The following is a 22546-nucleotide window of genomic DNA, read 5'->3' as shown; positions in this document are numbered from 1 at the left end:
AATAATAATAATAATAATAATGATGATGATGATGTGGCTCACAAATGGAACTTTGAAAAGGGAGACGGAGGGCCTGATTCTGGCAGCCCAAGAACAAGCCATTAGAACCAATGCCATCAAAGCCAGAATTGAGAAGTCAGGAACAGATCCCAAATGTAGTTTCTGCAAGGAAGCAGATGAAACAATAGATCACATCCTCGGCTGCTGCAAGAAGATCACGCAGACAGACTACAAGCAGAGGCGTAACACTGTTGCTCAGATGATCCATTGGAACTTGTGCCACGAACACCATCTGCCTGTGACAAAGAACTGGTGGGATCACAAGCCAGAAAAAGTTACAGAAAATGAACACGTCTATCTACTCTGGGACTTCCGAATTCACACAGACAGAGTTTCGGAGCACAAGACTCCTGACGTCACGATCAAGTATGGATCGTCAGTGTTGCAATCCCAGGCGACAGCAGGATTGAAGAGAAACAACCGGTAAAGCTGACATATGAGGATTTAAAGATCAGACCGCAGAGACTTTGACACAAGCCAGTCAAGGAGGTCCCAGTGGTGATCTGCACACTGGGTGCAGTGCCTAAAGACCTTGGCCTGCACTTAAACACAATCAGCGTTGACAAAATTACCAAATGTCAGCTGCAAAAGGCCACCTTACTGCAATCTGCATGCATTATTCGCCGATACATCACATATTTCTAGACCAGTGTTTCTCAACCTGGAGGTTGGGACCCCTGGAGGGGTCGTGAGGGGGTGTCAGAGGGGTCACCAAAGACCACCAGAAAACACAGTATTTTCTGTTGGTCATGGAGGTTCTGTGTGGGAAGTTTGGCCCAATTCAATCCTTGGCAGGTTTCGAATGCTCTTTGATTGTAGGTGAACTATAAATCCCAGCAACTACAACTCCCAAATGTCAAGGTCTATTTTCCCCAAACTCTACTAGTGTTCACATTTGGGCATACTGAGAATTCGTGCCAAGTTTGATTCAGATCCATCATTGTTTGTAGGTAAACTACAACTCCCAAAACTCAAGGTCAGTGCCCACCAAACTCTTCCAGTATTTTCTGTTGGTCATGGGAATTCTGTGTGTCAAGTTTGGTTCAATTCCATCATTAGTGGAGTTCAGAATGCTCTTTGATTGTAGGTGAACTATAAATCCCAGCAACTACAACTCCCACAGGACAAAATCAATACCCTCCCCCAATCTGTTACTATTCATAACAGCAGCAAAATGAGTTATGAAGTAGCAACGAAACTAATTTTATGGTTGGGGGTCATCATAACATGAGGAAGCGTATTAAGGGGTCGTGGCATTAGGAAGGTTGAGAACCACTGTTCTAGACACTTGGGAAGTGATCGAATAGAAAAGCCAGTATAGTATTAAAATAATAATAATAATAATAGTAATAATAATAGTTTATTTATAACCTGCCCTATCTCCCCAAGGGGATTCAGGGTGGCTTCCAAAACAGACGGTTTTTTTGCTGGTGGAGATGGGGGGAAAGCAGGGAGGACTTGACAAGCCTTCCTCCATGTGAGGAACGTGAAGGCTGGCAACAAGAGGTCAAGAACACTTCAAGAAAACAGTGGGGTGGGAAGGAGTAAACATTTCATGGAGCAATTTGCTATCGAAGGGCATTATTGCCATTGCTATAGGGACACACCTCCATGCTTCTCTACTAATCTGTCAGTTCACGTGATGAAGTCCCAAGAGTCACTCTACTATCAAGGAAATACATTCTGCCTTAGTCTTAAGTGTGAACCTCCTCCACCATCAAGCCAGACCCAGCTTCTCCATGTTGGAGGGCATCTGTATCTTCTTCAGCATCTTAGTTTGACTCTCCACATTGAGAGTGTATAAACTTCTGGCAATAGATTGAGAGTTATAAACTTCGACATCCCTTGCCTCCAGGAATGGCATGTGTCCATGGTAAAGGAGCAAACCTCCGTGGAGGAAAAGTCCTAGCCAGAACCTCTAAGTAGCATCTGTGGTAGCCACATGGCTGTGTTTAGTGGTGCCCTCACACTCAGCATTTGGCCATTTGTCAAGACTTCCCAGCATCTGACTACAGATGGAAGAGTTAGTGAAGGCAGGCTCCATCTCAGAGATTTCAAAGAGTCTGCGTTGGGAATCCAGCACCTTCTGGGCTTCTCCGTTGTGCAATCAAGCAGCACCTCCCTCTCCAACACCAGTTGGGTCTGGGCTTCACAACTGCTCCTCGTCAATCCAGATGGTTTTCTGCTGTTCTTCTGCAACCTTCTCCTTGATGATGCGGAGGAGGTCCTCGATGCTGCTCCAAGCGTCGGCTTCCAGGGAGGCATAAAGGCAGGGCAAACCCTCCAGCTCTTTCTCATTCTGGCGGCACATCGGTAGGAGCTCTTCTTCAATCTCAGGCTTTGGTAAGAGCTTCCTGCATCACAGAATGGCAAGCCATAAAAGATACATATTATACACACGCATAGATGTGTCTCTACAGAGATTCCTGTTTGAAATAAGTCCCCACTACCTCTTGTTTTGCTGAGCAAAACAAATACCAAAGGCCATGAGAAATGGAGAGATGCATATATATATATACACACATACACACATGCATACACACATACATACATATACACATACATACACAGACACTATATACCTTTAGTAGCTGTACCCGCCACGCGTTGCTCTGGCCAACCTTCCCCTCTTTCTCTCCTTCTTTCCCTCCTTCCTTCACTCCCTCTTTCCTTCCTTCCCGTCTTTCCTTCTCTTCTTCCTTCTCTATCTCTTTCCTTCTTCCCCCTTTTCTTTCTCTTCTGCTGTCTCTCTTCTTCCTTCTCTTTCCTTCTTTCCTTCCTTTCCTCCCTCTTTCTCTACATCTTCCCCCTTCTTTCGCTCCCTCTTTCCTTCCTTCTTTCCCTTTTTTCTTTCCTTCTCTCCTTCTCTACTTCCTTCCTTCCTTCTCTAACTTTCCTTCCTCCCCCTTTTTCTTTCTCTCTTTCTCTCCTTTCTTCCTTCGCTACCTCTTTCCTTCCTTCTCTCTTTGCTTCCATGCTTCCTTCTCCCCTTCCTTCTTGTTTCTTTCCTTCACTCTTTCTTTTCCTTCTTTTCTTTTCTTTCTTTCTTTCTCCCCTTCCCTCCCTCTTTCTTCCTTTTTTCTGTATTGCCATTTAGGTTTTCGTCATTTAGCTTTTGGGGGCTTTTTAAGTCCCTTCTGCTGTGTTTTTCAGTGTTTTTATGAGTGAAGGACATACATTGGGTTGTTAGGTGTCTTGTGTTCAAATTTGGTGTCAATTCATCCAGTGATTTTTGAGTTCTGTTAATTCCACAAACTAACATTACATTTTTATTTATATAGATATATGTATGTATATATATGTATGTGTGTGTGTGTGTGTATATATGTGTGTGTTTGTGTGTGTATATATATATAAATATATATAAAGTAAAAAGGTACAAGAGAATATATATAATATATATATTCTCTTATGTTGGTGGCACACATATTCCACATGCATCCTTTCGTGACACAGGAATTCAGTTTTACTAGCAAACAGGGGGTTTCATATTATATACAAAATTTGGTGGTTCGAATCCGCAATGAGCTCCAGCTGTTAGTCCCAGCTTTTGCCAACCTAGCAGTTTGAAAACATGCAATGTGAGTAGATCAATAGGTACCGCTCTGGCGGGAGGGTAACAGCACTCCATGCAGTCATGCCTTTGGGCTGATAAAGGTGGCATAGAAATACCATACATAAATAAAATAATAATAAATGCCGGCCACATGACCTTGGAGGTGTCTCTGGACAACACCAAAAATGGAGATGAGCACCACCTCCCAAAGTCTGACTCGACTAGACTTAATGTCAGGGGAAACCTTTATACACACTATATACCATACACACACACACACACACATATACACACATATATACATACATACACACACAACACATGCACTATCTATCTCCATCTCCATCATCTATCTATCTATCTATCTATCTATCTATCTATCTATCTATCTATGGTAAATGTTTTCCCCTGACAGTAAGTGTAGTTGTATCCGACTCTGGGACTCATCTCTATTTCTAAGCCAAAGAGCCAGCATTGTCCGTAGACACCTCCAAGTTCATGTGGTAAGCATTTTTTATTATTTGGCCAGCATGACTGCATGGGGCGATGATACCTTCCCACCAGAGTGGTACCTATTGATCCACTCACATTTGTATGTTTTCGAACTGCTAAATTGGCAGAAGCTGGGGCTAACAGCAGTAGCTTATGCCACTCCCTGGATTCGAACTTGCAACCTTTCGGTCTGTAAGTTCAGCATGTCAGCTCTTTAACCCATTGCATCACCATGTGTGTGTGTGTGTGTGTATATATATATATATATATATAGAATCAAAGAGTTGGAAGAGACCTCATGGGCCATCCAGTCCAACCCCATTCTGCCAAGAAGCAGGAATATTGCATTCAAATCACCCCTGACAGATGGCCATCCAGCCCCTGTTTAAAAGCTTCCAAAGAAGGAGCCTCCACCACACTCCGGGGCAGAGAGTTCCACTGCTGAACGGCTCTCACAGTCAGGAAGTTCTTCCTCATGTTCAGGTGGAATCTATATAGGCACTGTAGGTGTGCGGAGCCACCTCTTCACCCTTTCCCAATCATGTTTTACATTGAAACGAAATGGTTTTAGTGCCAAGAGAGTTAGTCAAACTCCGAGCGCCACTGAAATGAAATGAGACAAGGAAGTATGAACTCATTTAAGTCCCATTAATTTCAACTGGACTTAAGTGCAATTAACTCTCTCTGACTTAGGGCCAATAATTTAACTGGGAGGCGGCCTGACAAAATACTACTAGCAATACATTTAAATTAAAACCTCGGCCCATTAATAGCATTTCTTCGATTCCATACAGATCTGTTGAACAATCATACCAGTAGACGGTATTTAGCGCTGCTGGAAAATACAATGCGCTCTCCTCCCAGCATCTTAATATATCTGGATGACTCAAAATACCTTTCTGAAATATTGTTCTTATATGGAGGCTCCCCCAGCCAAAATTCATTTTTTATCAGCTGCAATATGTAGTGGACAATTAAGTTAGTCTGCATTTGTTTTCCAGGCAATATTTTTGCCACCACCAATGAATAACCTTCTGTTGTTGCTTCAACGTGATTAATGCAAATTGAAAGATCACTTCCTGCTCCGACTCAAGTGAAATAATTGACCGGTTGTTAATCCTTTATGTTTTAGTTACCAAAGACAGGATCACGGCTGCTGGGTTGATGTTTACGACTCTCCTGCATTTACTTTCAGATAAGTGGGGCACCCTTTCAATCTTCCATGGGGAATCACACCATGAAGTAATAATTTTCTATTGATTTCCTATTCAGCTTATATTTAGGCTTGTTTTCAGTGTCATCTTCCATACTGTCTTCCATTTGTTTGCAAAAAACAGTGGTTTGCAGGTCACCTTTGCTGTTATACCCATGCAGAAGTGACACAACTTTGCATGCTTTACTTATGCGATCCCTCATAGTCCGAGGATGATGGTAACCTGGGGGTGGGTCCATAGATGACTGTGGAGTCCTATTCTTGATCTGCATCTTCTCCCACAGTGAGGGCATCAGTTTCCAGGTGGGAGGCGGTCTCAGTCGGGGTTGGCTTGACACGCCTTCCTCTTGGCACGTTTCTCTCTTTCGCCCTCCATTTGTGCCTCTTCATATTCTGCAGCACTGCTGGTCACAGCTGACCTCCAGCTGGAGCGCTCAAGGGCCAGGGCTTCCCAGTTCTCAGTGTCTATGCCACAGTTTTTTAGCTTTGAGCCCATCTTTAAATCTCTTTTACTGTCCTCCAACATTCCGTTTTCTGGGTTGTTGTAGGTTTTTCCGGGCTATATGGCCATGTTCTGGAGGCAATTTTTCTCCTAACGTTTCGCCTGCATTTATGGCAAGCATCCTCAGAGGTAGTGAGGTCTGTTGGAAGTAGGAAAAATGGGTTTATATATCTGTGGAATGACCAGGGTGAGACAAAGGACCCCTGTCTGCTGGGGCTAAGTGTGAATGTTTCAGCTGATCACCTTGATTAGCATTCAATGGCTTGGAAGTGCCTGGGGGGAATCTTTTGTTGAGAGTGATTTTTTTTGTGCCTGTTTGTTTCCCCTCTGTTGTTTTGCTGTTGTAATTTTTTAGTTTTTTAATACTGGTAGCCAGATTTTGTTCATTTTCATGGTTTCTTCCTTTCTGTTGAAATTGTCCACATGCTTGTGGATTTCAATGGCTTCTCTGTGTAGTCTGACATGGTGGTTGTGAGAGTGGTCCAGCATTTCTGTGTTCTCAAATAATATGCTGTGTCCAGGTTGGTTCATCAGGTGCTCTGCTATGGCTGATTTCTCTGGTTGGAGTAGTCTGCAGAGAACTACTCCAATCATGTTCCTTGATTCGTGTTTGGGCAATGCTGCTGCGTTTGGTGGTCCCTCTGTAGACTTGTCCACAGCTGCATGGTACACGGTAGACTCCTGCAGAGGTGAAAGGATCCCTCTTGTCCTTTGGTTTTCTATTCCGTTTTCTATTCTTGAGTTTGGAGTAGAGCTACTGCTTTGGGAGACGGTGGTCGGGCATCCGGACAACATGGCCAGTCCAGCGAAGTTGATGGCGGAGAAGCATCGCTTCAGTACTGGTGGTCTTTGCTTCTTCCAGCATGCTGACATTTGCCCGCTTGTCTTCCCAAGAGATTTGTAGGATTTTCCGGAGGCAGCGCTGATGGAATCGTTCCAGGAGTTGCATGTGACATCTGTAGACAGTCCATGTCTCGCAGGCTTATAGCAGGGTTAGGAGGACAATAGCTCTATAAACAAGCACCTTGGTATCCCTACGGATGTCCCGGTTCTCAAACACTCTCTGCTTCATTTGGAAAAAAATGCTGCACTCGCAGAGCTCAGACGGTGTTGAATTTCGGTGTCAATGTTGACTTTGGTGGAGAGGTGGCTGCCAAGGTAGCGGAAATGGTCACCATTTTCTAATGTTACACCAGTGGTTCTCAACCTTTGGGTCCCCAGATGTTTTGGCCTTCAACTCCCAGAAATCCTAGCAGCTGGTAAACGAGCAGGGATTTCTGGGAGTTGTAGGCCAAAACACCTGGAGACCCACAGGTTGAGAACCACTGTGTTACACCATTAAGTTGTATTTCTGGCATTGGAGAAGGATTAGCCGGTGACTGCTGGAAGAGCACTTTGGTTTTCTCGATATTTAATGACAGGCCGAGCTTCTTGTATGCTTCTGCAAAGGTGTTTAGAGTGGCTTGCAGGTATCCTTTGCATGAGAAACATATTATTAGTGTTATTTTGGAGAATGTAAACCTAAATATAGTCCTTATACATGTATGTTCTCTCTCCTTCTTTCTCTCTTACTTGGGTTTCATTTCTCCACATCTGTCAAAAGATGTCCTCTTTAGGCATTTTCTAGGTCCTCTAACACAACTCTATGGATATTTGGGGGCAAAGTCCTTCATTTCAATGGGGTTCACTATCATCCATTGCTTCACATATCCACATATATTCTCAAAAAATGAAATCTAGACTTGTTACTGCCTTCTGGTTGCTTCTTAGCCTTCTAGGCCAGAGCTTTCCAAGTGTTTCATGTTTTATGTATTGTCGAAGGCTTTCATGGCCGGAATCACTGGGTTGTTGTAGGTTTTTTCGGGCTATATGGCCATGGTCTAGAGGCATTCTCTCCTGACGTTTCGCCTGCATCTATGGCAAGCATCCTCAGAGCTAGTGAGATCTGTTGGATCTAGGAAAATGGGTTTATATATCTGTGGAATGACCAGGGTGGGACAAAGGACTCTTGTCTGCAGGAGCTAGGTGTGAATGTTTCAACTGACCACCTTGATTAGCATACAATTACCTCTTAACAAAAGTTTGCCCCAGGCACAGTCAGGCCATTGTATGCTAATCAAGGTGGTCAGTTGAAACATTCACACCTAGCTCCTGCAGACAAGAGTCCTTTGTCCCACCCTGGTCATTCCACAGATATATAAACCCTTTTTCCTAGTTCCAACAGACCTCACTACCTAATTTTATAGTTTTGTTGATAGGAGTACCTTGATGGAGGCAAGCTGTTTCCTTCTTTCACATGCCCCAAATAGCCCATTCACATTTCACACTTTCGCAGTGCCGTAATCCCATTTTTAAATGCCATGGTTCTACCCTATGAAGCCCTGGGATTTGTAGTGTTTCACCAAACTACAAAGCCCAGGGTTCCATAGGATGTTGCTTTGGCAGTTACAGTTGAACACAGTGCTAGAACGGGAGCAAATTCCCCTGCTTTTTGAGTGTTGGTCTTTATTTAATGCCCTGATTTTAGAGTTTCCCTCATTTTAGATTGCTGTCTTTTTTTCTTTTCTTTACCATCCATATTTTGTTTCTGTGTACATCAGTGTTTCTCAACCTGGGGGTCGGGACCCCTGTGGGGGTCGTGAGCGGGTGTTAGAGGGGTTGCCAAAGACCATCAGAAAACATAGTATTTTCTGTTGATCATGGGGGTTCTGTGTGGAAAGTTTGGTCCAATTCTATCATTGGTGGGGTTCAGAATGCTATTTCATTGTGGGTGAACTATAAATCCCAACAATTACAACTCCCAAATGGCAAGGTCTATTTTCTCCAAACTCTACCAGTGTTCACATTTGGGCATATTGAGTATTTGTGCCAAGTTTGATCCAGATCCATCATTGCTTGAGTCCACAGTGTTCTCTGGAAGTAGGTGAACTACAACTCCAAAAAACCCAAGGTCAATGTCCACCAGACCTTCCCAGTATTTTCTTTTGGTCATGGGAATTCTGTGTGCCCAGTTTGATTCAATTCCATCATTGGTCGAGTTCAGAAGGCTCTTTGATTTTAGGTGAACTATAAATCCCAGCAACTCCAGCATTACCAAATGACAAAATCAATCACCCCCAACCTCACCAGTATTCAAATTTGGGCGTATTGGGTATTTTGTTCCAGTGACTGAAAATACATCCTGCATATAAGATATTTAGATTACGAATCATAACAGTCGCAAAATTACAGTTGTGAAGTAGCAACGAAAATAACGTTATGGTTGGTGGTCACCACAACATGAGGACCTGTACTAAGGGGTCGCGGCATTAGGAAGGTTGAGAACTACTGGTGTACATCCTCATTTAAGTCCTTACTCAAACACAGTTGCGTCACGATCTCAGCTTTGAAGCCTTAAGACAATTTGATCTAAAGCAAATGAACAATGCATGAAATCTTTTCAGCTCACTTTGGGATCGGCTCCGGATTTTGGCACGTTTCAATCATTCATTTTGCACAAAATAATAATAATAATAAGACATTGTGCTTTCCTGGGAGTTCTCTCTCTTGACTTGACTTATCGTTGGCTCCGTCGATTGAAGCTTTCGCCTGTCACCTTTGTTGCTATTTAAAGGAATCGCCGTGAAGGTTTGGAAACCAGGCTTTGGGGGCCTTTGCTCAGTTCGGAGGTATAATAAGTGCCCGGGATTTGGATGAAAAATAGATGAGATCACGAGGAGGTGAAACCTCAAGGGGCCACATCTAAACAGAATCTCTCCTCTGCTTTGGAGCAAGAAGAGGACTTCAGAGGGAAAAGATGCGGCTTATAATGAACTGAAGGATACGTGACACTGCACTCCTTTGCATTCTAGTCAAATGGTAATAACGTAAGCATATGCAGGACGTCGGCACTAAATAGTCACAATTTGCAGTCAATTGTCATAGGAATGTCATATGACTTGGCAACCTTTCATAGAATCATAGAATCAAAGAGTTGGAAGAGACCTCATGGGCCATCCAGTCCAACCCCATTCTGCCAAGAAGCAGGAATATTGCATTCAAATCACCCCTGACAGATGGCCATCCAGCCTCTGTTTAAAAGCTTCCAAAGAAGGAGCCTCCACCACACTCCGGGGCAGAGAGAGAGATATTGACAAGCTGGAATGTGTCCAGAGGAGGGCGACTAAAATGATCAAGGGTCTGGAGAACAAGCCCTATGAGGAGCGGCTTAGGGAACTGGGCATGTTTAGCCTGAAGAAGAGAAGGCTGAGAGGAGATATGACAGCCATGTATAAATATGTGAGAAGAAGCCACAGGGAGGAGGGAGCAAGCTTGTTTTCTGCTTCCTTGGAGACTAGGACGCGGAACAATGGCTTCAAACTACAAGAGAGGAGATTCCATCTGAACATGAGGAAGAACTTCCTGACTGTGAGAGCCGTTCAGCAGTGGAACTCTCTGCCCCGGAGTGTGGTGGAGGCTCCTTCTTTGGAAGCTTTTAAGCAGAGGCTGGATGGCCATCTGTCAGGGGTGATTTGAATGCAATATTCCTGCTTCTTGGCAGGGGGTTGGACTGGATGGCCCATGAGGTCTCTTTCAACTCTTTGATTCTATGATTCTATGAAAGGTTGCCAAGTCATAGACTTAGGATTTTCAAGTATAGCCTGTCCTCCACAATAATGATGATGATGATGATGATGTGTTGTCGACAGGGCTGGCCTTAGGTGATTTTCAAGTGTAAACAAACAGTATTTTGGTGCCTCCCCCCAGACCAATCCCCAGCAAGGGACCCACAAGAGTCCTGCCCCTCTCTCTCACCTGCTGTGAGTGTGCGGGGGTGCCTCAAGAGCACCCCTCAATGATTGGCGCTATACGCAAATGCGTATCTTACCCATTGCCTCAGCCGCCCCTGGTTGTCGAAGGCTTTCATGTTTGGAATTACTGGGTTGCTGTGAGTTTTCCGGGCTGTCTGGCCATGTTCCAGAAGCATTCTCTCCTTACATTTCACCCACATCTATAGCAGGCATCCTTGGAGGTTTCGCCCATATCTGCCATAGATGTGGGCAAAACCTCGGAGGATGCCTGCCATAGACAGACATGTAGCCGGGGGGGGGGGGGGGGGGGGGGGGGGGCTCGAGGGGCTTCAGCCCCCCCCCCCCGAAATTATCATGGTGGTTCACGAAAAGGCCTTACTGGTGCATTATTTAAACTGTTATGTTTATTCATATCATGATCTGATCACCATACTCAATATATCCCATCTGCATGGGGGTATTGGGGTAACGATACAAAAGGTTTGCTAGGGTAGACCCTCTTTCACTCAGACTCAGCCCCCCCCGAAACTAAGCCCCCCCCGAACCCCCCCCCCCCCCGAAAAATATTCAGCCCCCCCTGAAATGAAATCCTGGCTACGGGCTTGGCCATAGATGTGGGCAAAATGTCAACTAACACCTCCAAACAAAGGATTCCCCCAGGCAGGAAGCAGCTGGGCTTTGAAGCTGCAAGGCTATTCAGTCCTAATCAAGGTGGCCATTTGCAACATTCCCACGTGTCTCAAGCAGACAAAAGTTCTTTCTCCCACCCTGGACATCATTCCACAGATATATAAACCCCACTTGCCTAGTTTCTAACAGACCTCACAACCTCTAAGGATGCCTGCCATAGATGTGGGCGAAATGTCAGGAGAGAATGCTTCTGGAACATGGAAAACTCATAGCAACCCAGGGAAATGAGAACTGTAGTTTCAGGCATAAACTTGGAACCCCCCTGGATGGAAGTTGCAATCTCTCAGAGGAAGACAAGGTCAAATCCTCTCCAAACTATTCAGTTCAATTCAGGCCAACGTTTACAGTGACTGCTGGATTTGTATATCCCTGATCAGCATCAAGTCCAAGGGAAGGAAGGAAAACGTCATGGGATAGAACAGTACCAGGTATAAAAAGGCTACAATACACAGGAGGAAGGTGTGGGTATAATATGCCTTGCTTCCAATTCTTAATAACATAAGGTGAGCAGCATGCAACAAAGTCATGAAAGCATTCAACGCACCTGAACTTCTTGATGTTTTTTTCGGAGACTCTGATAAAAAGAACGATGGGATATATCTTGGCTTTGATTAAATCCTTTGTGCAGCCGATGCCAACTTCAAGCAGACAATGTTTGTTCTGTAAATACGGAGTCAGGGAAAGGACTTGCGTAAGTACACCTTGGGATTTGTAAGCACACAGTCTCAAGCAGGATTAGGCAAATGAGCTCCCACCTGGTGAAATGACTTCATATCGGAAAGGAAAGGGATATCTGATGCCCTTATGCGCAAAGTGCTCCCCAAAGCTCTGTTCCTTGTGTCCTTTTGTCCCAGTTTCCAAATGTAACCTCACTTCTCCAACCCTCACCTCTAAGCATCTTCGGTCACTCCACCCATCATCCTTTGTTTCTGCTTAATGTTTGAGATGTTCTACCTGCAACTACATCTCTCCAAACCCATTATTTCTATCAGTCTTTCGACTTAGGCTGGAAAACTTTTGAACTCTATGGATATTGGAGATCAACATCAACGTCATCCACAGTCAACGGCCAATGGTCAGCGACAACTGGAATTATAGTCCTGACATTTAAAGCAATTGATTTTGGAGAGATATAGGTTGCCTCCCATTGACTAAGCCATTAATCTATAACACAAAGTTTCTCAACCTGGGGGTTGGGACCCCTGGGGGGGGGGGTCTCAAGGGGGTTTCAGAGCGGTCGCCAAAGACTATTAGAAAACATATATTTCTGACCAGCCATCCCCTGCCACGCTTTGCTGTGGCCCACTCTATGTATATGTGTTTTCTGTGTGTGTATATTTGTGTACACATGTGTGTTTGTGTGTGTATATATGTAGTCAAAGCCATGGTATTCCCTGTAGTCACCTACGGATGTGAGAGCTGGACCTTAGGGAAGGCTGAGCGAAGGAAGATCGATGCTTTTGAGCTGTGGTGTTGGAGGAAAGTGCTGAGAGTGCCTTGGACTGCGAGAAGATCCAACCAGTCCATCCTCCAGGAAATAAAGCCCGACTGCTCACTGGAGGGAAAGATACTAGAGACAAAGTTGAAGTACTTTGGCCACATCATGAGGAGACAGGAAAGCCTAGAGAAGACAATTATGCTGGGGAAAGTGGAAGGAAAAAGGAAGAGGGGCCGACCAAGGGCAAGATGGATTGATGGCATCCTTGAAGTGACTGGACTGACCTTGAGGGAACTGGGGGTGGTAACGGCCAACAGGGAGCTCTGGCGTGGGCTGGTCCATGAGGTCACGAAGAGTCGGAGACGACTGAACGAATGAACAACAACAACATATGTATTGGTTTTTTGGGTAGGGGGCTTTGGCCTTTTAAGTCCCTTTTGCTGTGTTTTTCAGTGTTTTTATGAGTGATGGTCACTCGTTGGCCTGAGAGGTGTATTGTGTCCAAATTTGGTGTCAATTCGTCCAGTGGTTTTTGAGTTATGTTAACCTCACTACCTCTGAGGATGCTTGCCATAGAAACAGGCGAAACGTCAGGAGAGAATGCCTCTAGACCATGGCCATATAGCCCGAAAAAACCTACAACAACCCAGTGATTCTGGCCATGAAAGCCTACGACAATACATTAAACATTACTGTAGAGATGTGTTTATTATAAAGTGTTATTTATAATGTGTTTAAACTGTATTTATAATGTTTATTATAAAGTGTTATTTATAATGTGTTTAAAACTGCATTTATGTATTACATTTATTGCCATGGCCTAGCTGTGAGGGATAGGTTGCCATGGTGACAAGACAAAGCCTCAGAGGAGGTGGGCGGAGCTTAGGGGAAAAAGGTTTGAAAGTGGCAGTTAAGCTTCAGTCCGGTGGAGGAGACCCGGAGAAGAGCAGAGCCAGTTAAGGGCTCTGGGAAATAGCAGAGTCAAGAAAGGACTCTGGGGAAAGTAGTTTAGTCCGGTGGAAGAGACCCGGGGAAGAGGAGAGCCAGTTAGGGCTCTGTTGTGAAGCTGTGAGAATTCAGTAGTTCCTAGAATTTGTGAATATTTCTTCAGCAAGAGAGCTGAAGGTGTTACCTTGTTAGATTGCTTAGGTTAAAAGAATCTAACAGAGGGGGTTTTCAGGATTGCCAGTAAGGAAAACTGGTGATCAGTGGTTTGTTCCGAGTATAGGGCAAACAGTGTGGACATTCACAATAGGGAACTCTGAAGTAGTATAAGCACTTCACTAAAGAAGAAGTTTGTAGAATTGTATCATCAGAAGCATGTATCTCAAACCAGCCATTTTGTAACATCAAGCCTTGTGCCAAGTTCAAATTCTCAAAACTGCAACAATTACGTTCTGTTAACAATAAATCTTGTTCTCTTTGTATTTCAAACCTGCCTCCTCCATTGCTTTTATGCTTGGTGCATTCCACACTACCAAAGTCACCTCACAACACAACTAAAGATAAACAGAGACATAATCCAGCGTCTCTAAACATATTGGTGGCAGCTTAATTGATATTTAAAAGAAGGTTCCTCACAGAATATTGGTGGCATTAAAGAAGATTAATACTTCCTCACATAATTTTTGGTGGCATCTAGTGAGATTAGGGCTGCTTCTTTACATTTTTGTTGACAAGCGGTGGGATTAACGCTTCTTTACAATTACATTGTCGAAGGCTTTCATGGCTGGAATCACTAGGTTTTTGTAGGTTTCTTGGGCTACATGGCCATGTTCTAGAAGCATTCTCTCCTGACATTTTGCCTGCATCTATGGCAAGCATCCTCAGACCTCACAACCTTTGAGGATACTTGCATAGATGCAGGTGAAACGTCAGGAGAGAATGCTTCTAGAACAAGGCCATATAGCCCAAAAAACCTACAAGAACCCAAACATTATATTTTTATTTATATAGATGGTCTCAGGAATCATCTGAAGATCTGAAGATCTCTCTGCCTATCCTTTACTTCCTCCTACCAAAAGCCCTCCTCCACTGTGATTAGGAAGGTTGAGAACCACTGTTCTAGGAAGTTAAGATCATCTGGGGAGACCCTGCTCACAGGTGCACCTGGTGGGGACGAGAGACAGGGCCTTCTCAGTGGTGGCCCCTCGGCTGTGGAACTCCCTGCCCAGGGATATTAGATCCTTCCCCTCTCTCCTGACCTTTCAGAAAAGAGTGAAAACCTGGTGTTTGGAACTTCAGCGTGACCAGATAAACTCAAATTGGAATATGAACACAGAACGGCCAAGACGATGTAAACAGATGAGGAATCGAACTGGAATACATTGTTTTTATAGATTGTTATAGTTTTTATTGCTTCTATGGTTATTATATGTATTTATGATGTCATTTAATTGCTTTTAACTGATACAGGTAAAGGTAAAGGTTTTCCCCTGACATGAAGTCCAGTCGTGTCCGACTCTGGAGGGTGGTGCTCATTTCCATTTCTAAGCCAAAGAGCCGGCGTTGTCCGTAGACACCTCCAAGGTCATGTGGCCGGCATGACTGCATGGAACACCATTACCTTCCCGCCGGAGTGGTACCTATTGATCTACTCACATTTGCATGTTTTCGAACTGCTAGGTGGGCAGAAGCTGGGGCTGACAGCAGAAGCTAGCACCGCTCCCCGGATTTGAACCTGCAACCTATCGGTCAACAAGCTCAGCAGCCCAGCGCTTTAACCCACTGCACCACTGGGGGGTCCTTTAAGTGATATATGTATGTATATATATATATATCTGGCATCTAATTGTTGCCGGTCTGTACGCCGGCATGAGTTGCCTTTGGGCTGAAATGGGTGAGATAAAAATGAGGTAAATAAATAAATATATTGTCGAAGGCTTTCATGGCCAGAATCACTGGGTTGTTGTAGGTTTTTTTGGGCTATTTGGCCGGGGTCTAGAGGCATTCTCTCCTGACGTTTCTCCTGCATCTATGGCAAGCATCCTCAGAGGTAGTGAGGTCTGTGGGAACTAGGAAAAAGGGTTTATATATCTGTGGAATGACCAGGGTGAGACAAAGGACACCTAACTCCAGCAGACAAGAGTCCTTTGTCTCACCCTGGTCATTCTACAGATATATAAACCCTTTTTCCCAGTTCCAACAGACCTCACTACCTCTGAGGATGCTTGCCATAGATGCAGGCGAAATGTCAGGAGAGAATGCCTCTAGACCATGGCCATATAGCCAGAAAAAACCTACAATCCCAATAAATAAATAACCTAATTGCTGAAACTCTGCGCCAACAATTTGCTGCTACTATAGTCATGCTATTCTAATCAGCTTGCTGCTCACCTTTGTAGGCCAACACCTCTGAGGAGCATTAGGCGCATGCTACCGTACCGATAAAGCATCCTCAAAGTACCAACACTGTCTTAGCCTGGCATCTCACTGCCCAACACAGAGTCAACCAAGCAAGTCAAATCTTGCCTGCTGCATTTGTTCGTTAATTCGCTCTAATGGCCCCCTTCCCGAAAGAGAAATTAACGGATCTAAAGATGGGGATTATGTCGAAACGAAGGTAGCATGTGCAAAACATAAGCACGTAATTGAACCTTGTTTGTTCAAATGCAACATGTTCTGTAATTACTTCTCAAAGGGGGAGAGAAACTTCTTCTACTTGTCTTTTCCCTGCTGCATAACAAGCCTTCCACATTTGATGCCATCTGTTTGGGCTTGACATTAGCATCTTTGTTCTGTACATCACTGTCTCTTTCCACAGCTCGGGTAAAGCTCCTTAGATAGATGGATGGATGGATATGCAATCCAAACAGTTTCCCATCCCCTCTAGATTGCATGGAAATCGAGAGAATGAAATGGAGGGATAATTGGACCAACTGAATGAGAATTGCAATAACAACAAGATGCAATGGAAGAGGAGGAGTGACCCATCTATACAAATAAAAATGTAATGTTTGTTTGTGGGATTAACAGAACTCAAAAACCACTGGACGAATTGACACCAAATTTGGACACAATTCACCTAACAACCCAATGTATGTCCTTCACTCATAAAAACACTGAAAAACACAACAGAAGGGAATTAAAACGCCCCAAAAAACTAAATGATGAAAAGCTAAATGACAATACAGAAAAAAGGGAAGAAAGAGGGAGGGAAGGCGAGAAAAGTCTGACTTGGCCACGGTAGTCCACGCTCTGGTTACATCCCGCCTAGACTACTGCAACGCTCTCTACGTGGGGTTGCCCTTGAAGACAGCCCGGAAGCTCCAAATAGTCCAACGTGCGGCAGCCATGATTCTAACAGGAGCACAACGCAGGGAGCATACGACCCCCCTGTTGCGCCAGCTCCACTGGCTGCCGATCTACTACCGGGCTCAATTCAAGGTGCTGGCGTTGGCCTATAAAGCCTTAAACGGTTCCGGCCCAAGATACCTATCTGACCGCATCTCTGCCTATGAACCCACCAGGACTTTGAGATCTTCCGGGGAGGCCCTGCTCTCAATCCTGCCTGCTTCTCAAGCACGGCTGGCGGGGACGAGAGATAGGGCCTTCTCGGTGGTGGCTCCTCGGCTGTGGAACGCCATTCCCACGGACATTAGGCTGGCACCATCTCTAATGGTGTTCCGCAAGAAACTGAAGACCTGTTTATTTGTGCAGGCGTTCAAATAACTAGTGCAATGACTGGCAATGAACATAGGAATGGAACAATGAATGATGAATTTTGGATTATGTTTTTTAGATGATGAGACGATAGTGATTGGTTAATGTAGTAATTTTATTGTTGGATAATATGTTATTTGTATTGTCGAAGGCTTTCATGGTTGGAATCACTAGGTTCTTGTGGGTTTTTTCGGGCTATATGGCCATGTTCTGGAGGCAATTTTTCTCCTGACGTTTCGCCTGCATCTATGGCAAGCATCCTCAGAGGTTGTGAGGTCTGTTGGAAGTAGGAAAAATGGGTTTATATATCTGTGGAATGGCTGGGGTGGGGCAAGGAGCTCTTCCCTGCTGCAGTTAGGTGTGAATGTTTAGCTGATCACCTTCATTAGCATTTGAAGGCCTGCCTGAGCCTGGGAAAATCTGTTGCTGGGAGGTGTTAATCTGTGCCTGGTTTTTTTTTCCTCTCTGTTGTTTGGCTGTTATAATTTTAGAGTTTTTTAATACTGGTAGCCAGATTTTGTTCATTTTCATGGTCTCTTCCTTTCTGTTGAAATTGTCCACATGCTTGTGGATTTCAATGGCTTCTCTGTGTAGTCTGTCATGGTGGTTGTTGGTGTGGTCCAGCATTTCTGTGTTCTCAAATAATATGCTGTGTCCAGGCTGGTTCATCTGGTGCTACCAGTATTAAAAAACTCATTATAACAGCTAAACAACAGAGAGGAAAAAACCAGGCACAGATTAACACCTCCCAGCAACAGATTTTCCCAGGCTCAGGCAGGCCTTCAAATGCTAATGAAGGTGATCAGCTAAACATTCACACCTAACTGCAGCAGGGAAGAGCTCCTTGCCCCGCCCCAGCCATTCCACAGATATATAAACCCATTTTTCCTACTTCCAACAGACCTCACAACCTCTGAGGATGCTTGCCATAGATGCAGGAGAAATGCCTCTAGAACATGGCTCTATAGCCCGAAAAAACCCACAAGAACCTAATATGTTATTTGTTAATTGTTGTTCATTATTGCATTGAATTATTGCTGTTTTTACTGGTTGTGAACCGCTGTGTCGCCCTCGGGCTGAGAACAGTGGTATATAAGTAAATAAATAAATAAATAAATGAAAGAAAGAAAGAAAAGAAAAGAAAGAGGGGAAGGGAAAGAAAAAAGGCCTGAGGGCTGGATATGGCCCTCCAAGGTCATTTACCCAGCCCTCGCTCAGAGTCAACCTAAGTCTGAAACGACTTGAAAGCACACAACAACAACAACAATCCTATCTCACCAGCCAAAAGGAGGCCCACACTTCCCATTGAAATACTAATAAGTTTATATTTGTTAAAACCGTTCTTCATTTTAATTATTGTATTGTTTTTAAGTGTTTTTTTGCACTATAAATAAGACATGTGCAGTGTACATAGGAATTCATTCATTTTTTTTTTCAAATTATAACCCAGCCCTCCAACAATTTGAGGGACTGTGACCTGGCCCTCTCTTTAAAAAGTTTGAGGACCCCTGGTATAGAGATACCATCCTAAGAAATGAGGCCGAAAACTACAAGAAGGAGATGAAGAATTCATGAAATATAATTAAAGTTGCTGAGACAATTATGAAAAAGGACAGAAAATTAATAAAAGTGTTGTATCAGAAATTACTTGAGTGGGCCACAGAGACAGAGCTCATAAAAGAAAATGTGATCTCCTGGGCTATAGACTTGGGACATACCGTTCTGCTTAAGGAATGGGAGGACATATGGAGAAGGAAAATAAAATTTGCCAAATCTGTGAACATAACGGAAAGTTGGTATAAGGTATTTGTTCGCTGGCATCTAACACCTCAAAAACTAGCAAAATTTTACAAAGGTACATGTAATCTTTGCTGGAAATGTAGCACAAGTCTAGGCACTTACATGCATATGTGGTGGCAATGCAAAAGAGCCAGGGTATTTTGGAGGGAGATACATCTTCATGTACAGGGAATTTTACAAGTCAAATTTGACCTGAGAGCAGAATACTATCTACTGCACCTACTAGACTTCGAACTGGATCGAAATAAGGAGAGACTACTATACCACCTTTCCGCCGCAGCGAGAAATACGTTCGCCAGCAAATGGAAATCAAAAGAATTGCCATCTCTGGAGGACTGGTTGTTAAAAATTACCAAATTTATGGAATTAGACTCTCTGTCAAATATGGTATACGATGTTAGCAAAAAGAATAGGATAGATTGGCAACCTCTAAGCCAATACCTAAAAACTAAGAGATATTGTGTTATAACTAATAACCTTTGAACAGACGATGTTGTAATTAGATAAAGAGTAGCGAACACTTGAACCAGTTTGTAATACCTCGCAATCTGTTGGGGAAGTCCACTGTCTAAATGTAACCCCCACCTTATCTCTCCCTCCAACCCCCCCCCCCACTCACCCCTCCCTCCCCCTCTTTCCACCCCTCCCCCCATATACCCCGAAAGTGAAGACTGGTATTATTAATGATAGATGAGTATGTAACAAGAGACTCAGGGGTTAGGGAGCACCTAGTGTATCTGTACTTGTAGTTGTATTCGTATATATGTGAGCAGCTGTCGATGTAAATGTTGGTTGAAGCATCCTTTGTATATGTGTGGAATCACTGATGTGTGTATTATGTGGAAAACTTCAATAAAAATTTATTATATATATAAAAAAGAATTCATGAAATATAATTAAAGTTGCTGATGAGAACTGTGACAATGATTAACTGTTGAACCTTTGGGGAAAAACAGCTCTTTAAGTTAAGGAAATGTTTACAAGGTTCCTTACGTTAAGAAGGAAGTCAACACAAGGCTCCTTACGTTTACCAACACCAAGTAAGGAGAGTCAACATCTGCCAGGAACTGAGATGAAGCCAGGATGTTTCAGGCTGGAAAAACATCTATCCTTCATTTACAACTTTGGAACAATATCAGCAAGAAATATTGCTATATAAGAGACCGTCTTATATTCCAAAATTGTGGCAGACCAGAGGAGTCTGGCCCACCTCTAGCTCTTCTCAATGGGAAGGAGAGAGATGGTGTACCTTTGGGAGTGGCAGATGTGCAATGGAACGCCATCTGGTCACTTGCTCCTTTTCTCAAGGGAAGAGAAAGGAGTGTGATTTTGGAGTCATGATACATTTGCAGGCATCAGTTTTTGATGCGGAAGAAAACAGGAATCTGATCCCTGGCATTGTTCTTAGGGAAAGAAGATGCATTTTAAAAGTTTTGGAAGTTTAAAAAGGGAGAAAGAATATGGTAATATTTGTACGGTAATATTTGTATATGCTCAAGATCCTGCAAGGAAGACTCCAGCAATACATGGAGCGAGAGTTGCCAGATGTTCAAGCTGGGTTTAGAAAAGGCAGAGGAACGAGAGACCAGATTGCCAATATACGCTGGATAATGGAGAAAGGCAGGGAGTTTCAGAAAAACATCTACTTCTGCTTCATTGACTATTCTAAAGCCTTTGACTGTGTGGATCATAATAAATTGTGGCAAGTACTTGGAGGGACGGACATCCCAAGCCCCCTTCCCTCTCTCCTGAGGAATCTGTACAAGGACCAGGTAGCAACAGTAAGAACTGACCACGGAACAACAGACTGGTTCAAGATTGGGAAAGGCGTACGGCAAGGCTGCATCCTCTCACCCAACCTTTTTAACTTGTATGCAGAACACATCATGCGAGGATGTGCGGGGCTTGATGAATGCAAAGCTGGGGTGAAAATTGCTGGAAGAAACATTAACAACCTCAGATATGCAGATGACACCACTCTGATGGCCAAAAGCGAGGAGGAGCTGAGGAGCCTTCTAATCAAGGTGAAAGAAGAAAGCGCAAAAGCCGGGTTGCAGATAAACGTCAAAAAAACCAAGATTATGGCAACAAGAATGATTGACAACTGGAAAATAGAGGGAGAAAATGTGGAGGCCGTGACAGACTTTGTATTTCTAGGTGCAAAGATGACTGCAGATGCAGACTGTGGCCAGGAAATCAGAAGTCGCTTACTTCTTGGGAGGAGAGCAATGTCCAGTCTCGATAAAATAGTAAAGAGTAGAGACATCAGACTGGCAACCAAGATCCATTGCCTAGTCAAAGCCATGGTCTTCCCTGTAGTCACCTACGGACGTGAGAGCTGGACCTTAGGGAAGGCTGAGCGAAGGAAGATAGATGCCTTTGAACTATGGTGCTGGAGGAAAGTTCTGAGAGTGCCTTGGACTGCGAGAAGATCCAACCAGTCCATCCTCCAGGAAATAAAGCCCGGCTGCTCATTGGAGGGAAGGAGACTAGAGACAAAGTTGAAGTCCTTTGGCCACATCATGAGGAGACAGGAAAGCCTGGAGAAGACAATTATGCTGGGGAAAGTGGAAGGCAAAAGGAAGAGGAGCCGACCAAGGGCAAGATGGATGGATGGCATCCTTGAAGTGACTGGACTGACTTTGAAGGAGCTGGAGGTGGTGACGGCCGACAGGGAGCTCTGGCTTGGGCTGGTCCATGAGGTCACGAAGAGTCGGAGATGACTGAACGAATGAACAAAAACAATATTTGTAACAAGTCCCCTCCTTAAAATATCAAAAAAAATATAACATCTTGATTTTGCCATTTCATATAAAGGGGCGCCAGTTTATGAAACTACAGATCTTGGCAGGATAACTCCAGTTACCTTGGCAGCAACAGCCTCAATATTGGCAGGGAAAATACATTCATAGGTGTGCGGATTCCTTTCTCGGGAATATATAATTGTTTCCGACTTGTGTCTCCTTAAGAATTCTTCCTTTGTTATGATGTCTGGAAAAGAAGACAAGAAAAATATAGATACAAGGTTGACAACCATGTGTGCTGTACAAACACGGACAGGCCTTCAACCGTCTTTTGGAGAAGGTCCATCAAATAAGGAAGGCAAGTCAACACTAAATCAAACACACGAGGAGAAAAGAGGTTTGCTTTTAGTGTGAGCTTTAAAGGATCTATCCAAGGTGCTTAAACTATTTATGGGGATAGAGTTCATCACTTTGGATAGCTTATTAGACGTCTGAAATAAAACCTTGAGGGAATTCATCCCAGTGGAATGGAAGCTATCACGTACTCCTGGCTTTTGCTGTTACAGTGTTTGAATTTATTTGTTTTATTTAGAACTTTA

General features: G+C 43.9%; 1 protein-coding gene across 1 annotated transcript in view; it reads right to left on the bottom strand.

Annotated features, from left to right (window-relative positions):
• Positions 1-1439: 1439 nt before the first annotated feature.
• The window catches only part of LOC132782166 (caspase recruitment domain-containing protein 11), a 177620-nt gene continuing 156513 nt past the window's right edge, over positions 1440-22546 (bottom strand). The window contains exons 23-25 of the mRNA XM_067461883.1: positions 22070-22194; positions 11848-11963; positions 1440-2414 (exon numbers count right to left, since the gene is read on the bottom strand). Of these exons, the coding sequence (XP_067317984.1) occupies positions 2210-2414; positions 11848-11963; positions 22070-22194 (446 nt within the window). The 3' untranslated portion in view covers positions 1440-2209. The remainder of the gene's footprint in view (positions 2415-11847; positions 11964-22069; positions 22195-22546) is intronic.

This window comes from Anolis sagrei, chromosome Y (genome assembly GCF_037176765.1).
Source record: "Anolis sagrei isolate rAnoSag1 chromosome Y, rAnoSag1.mat, whole genome shotgun sequence".
Classification (NCBI taxonomy): domain Eukaryota; kingdom Metazoa; phylum Chordata; class Lepidosauria; order Squamata; family Dactyloidae; genus Anolis; species Anolis sagrei.
This window is presented reverse-complemented; position numbering and strand designations above follow the sequence as displayed.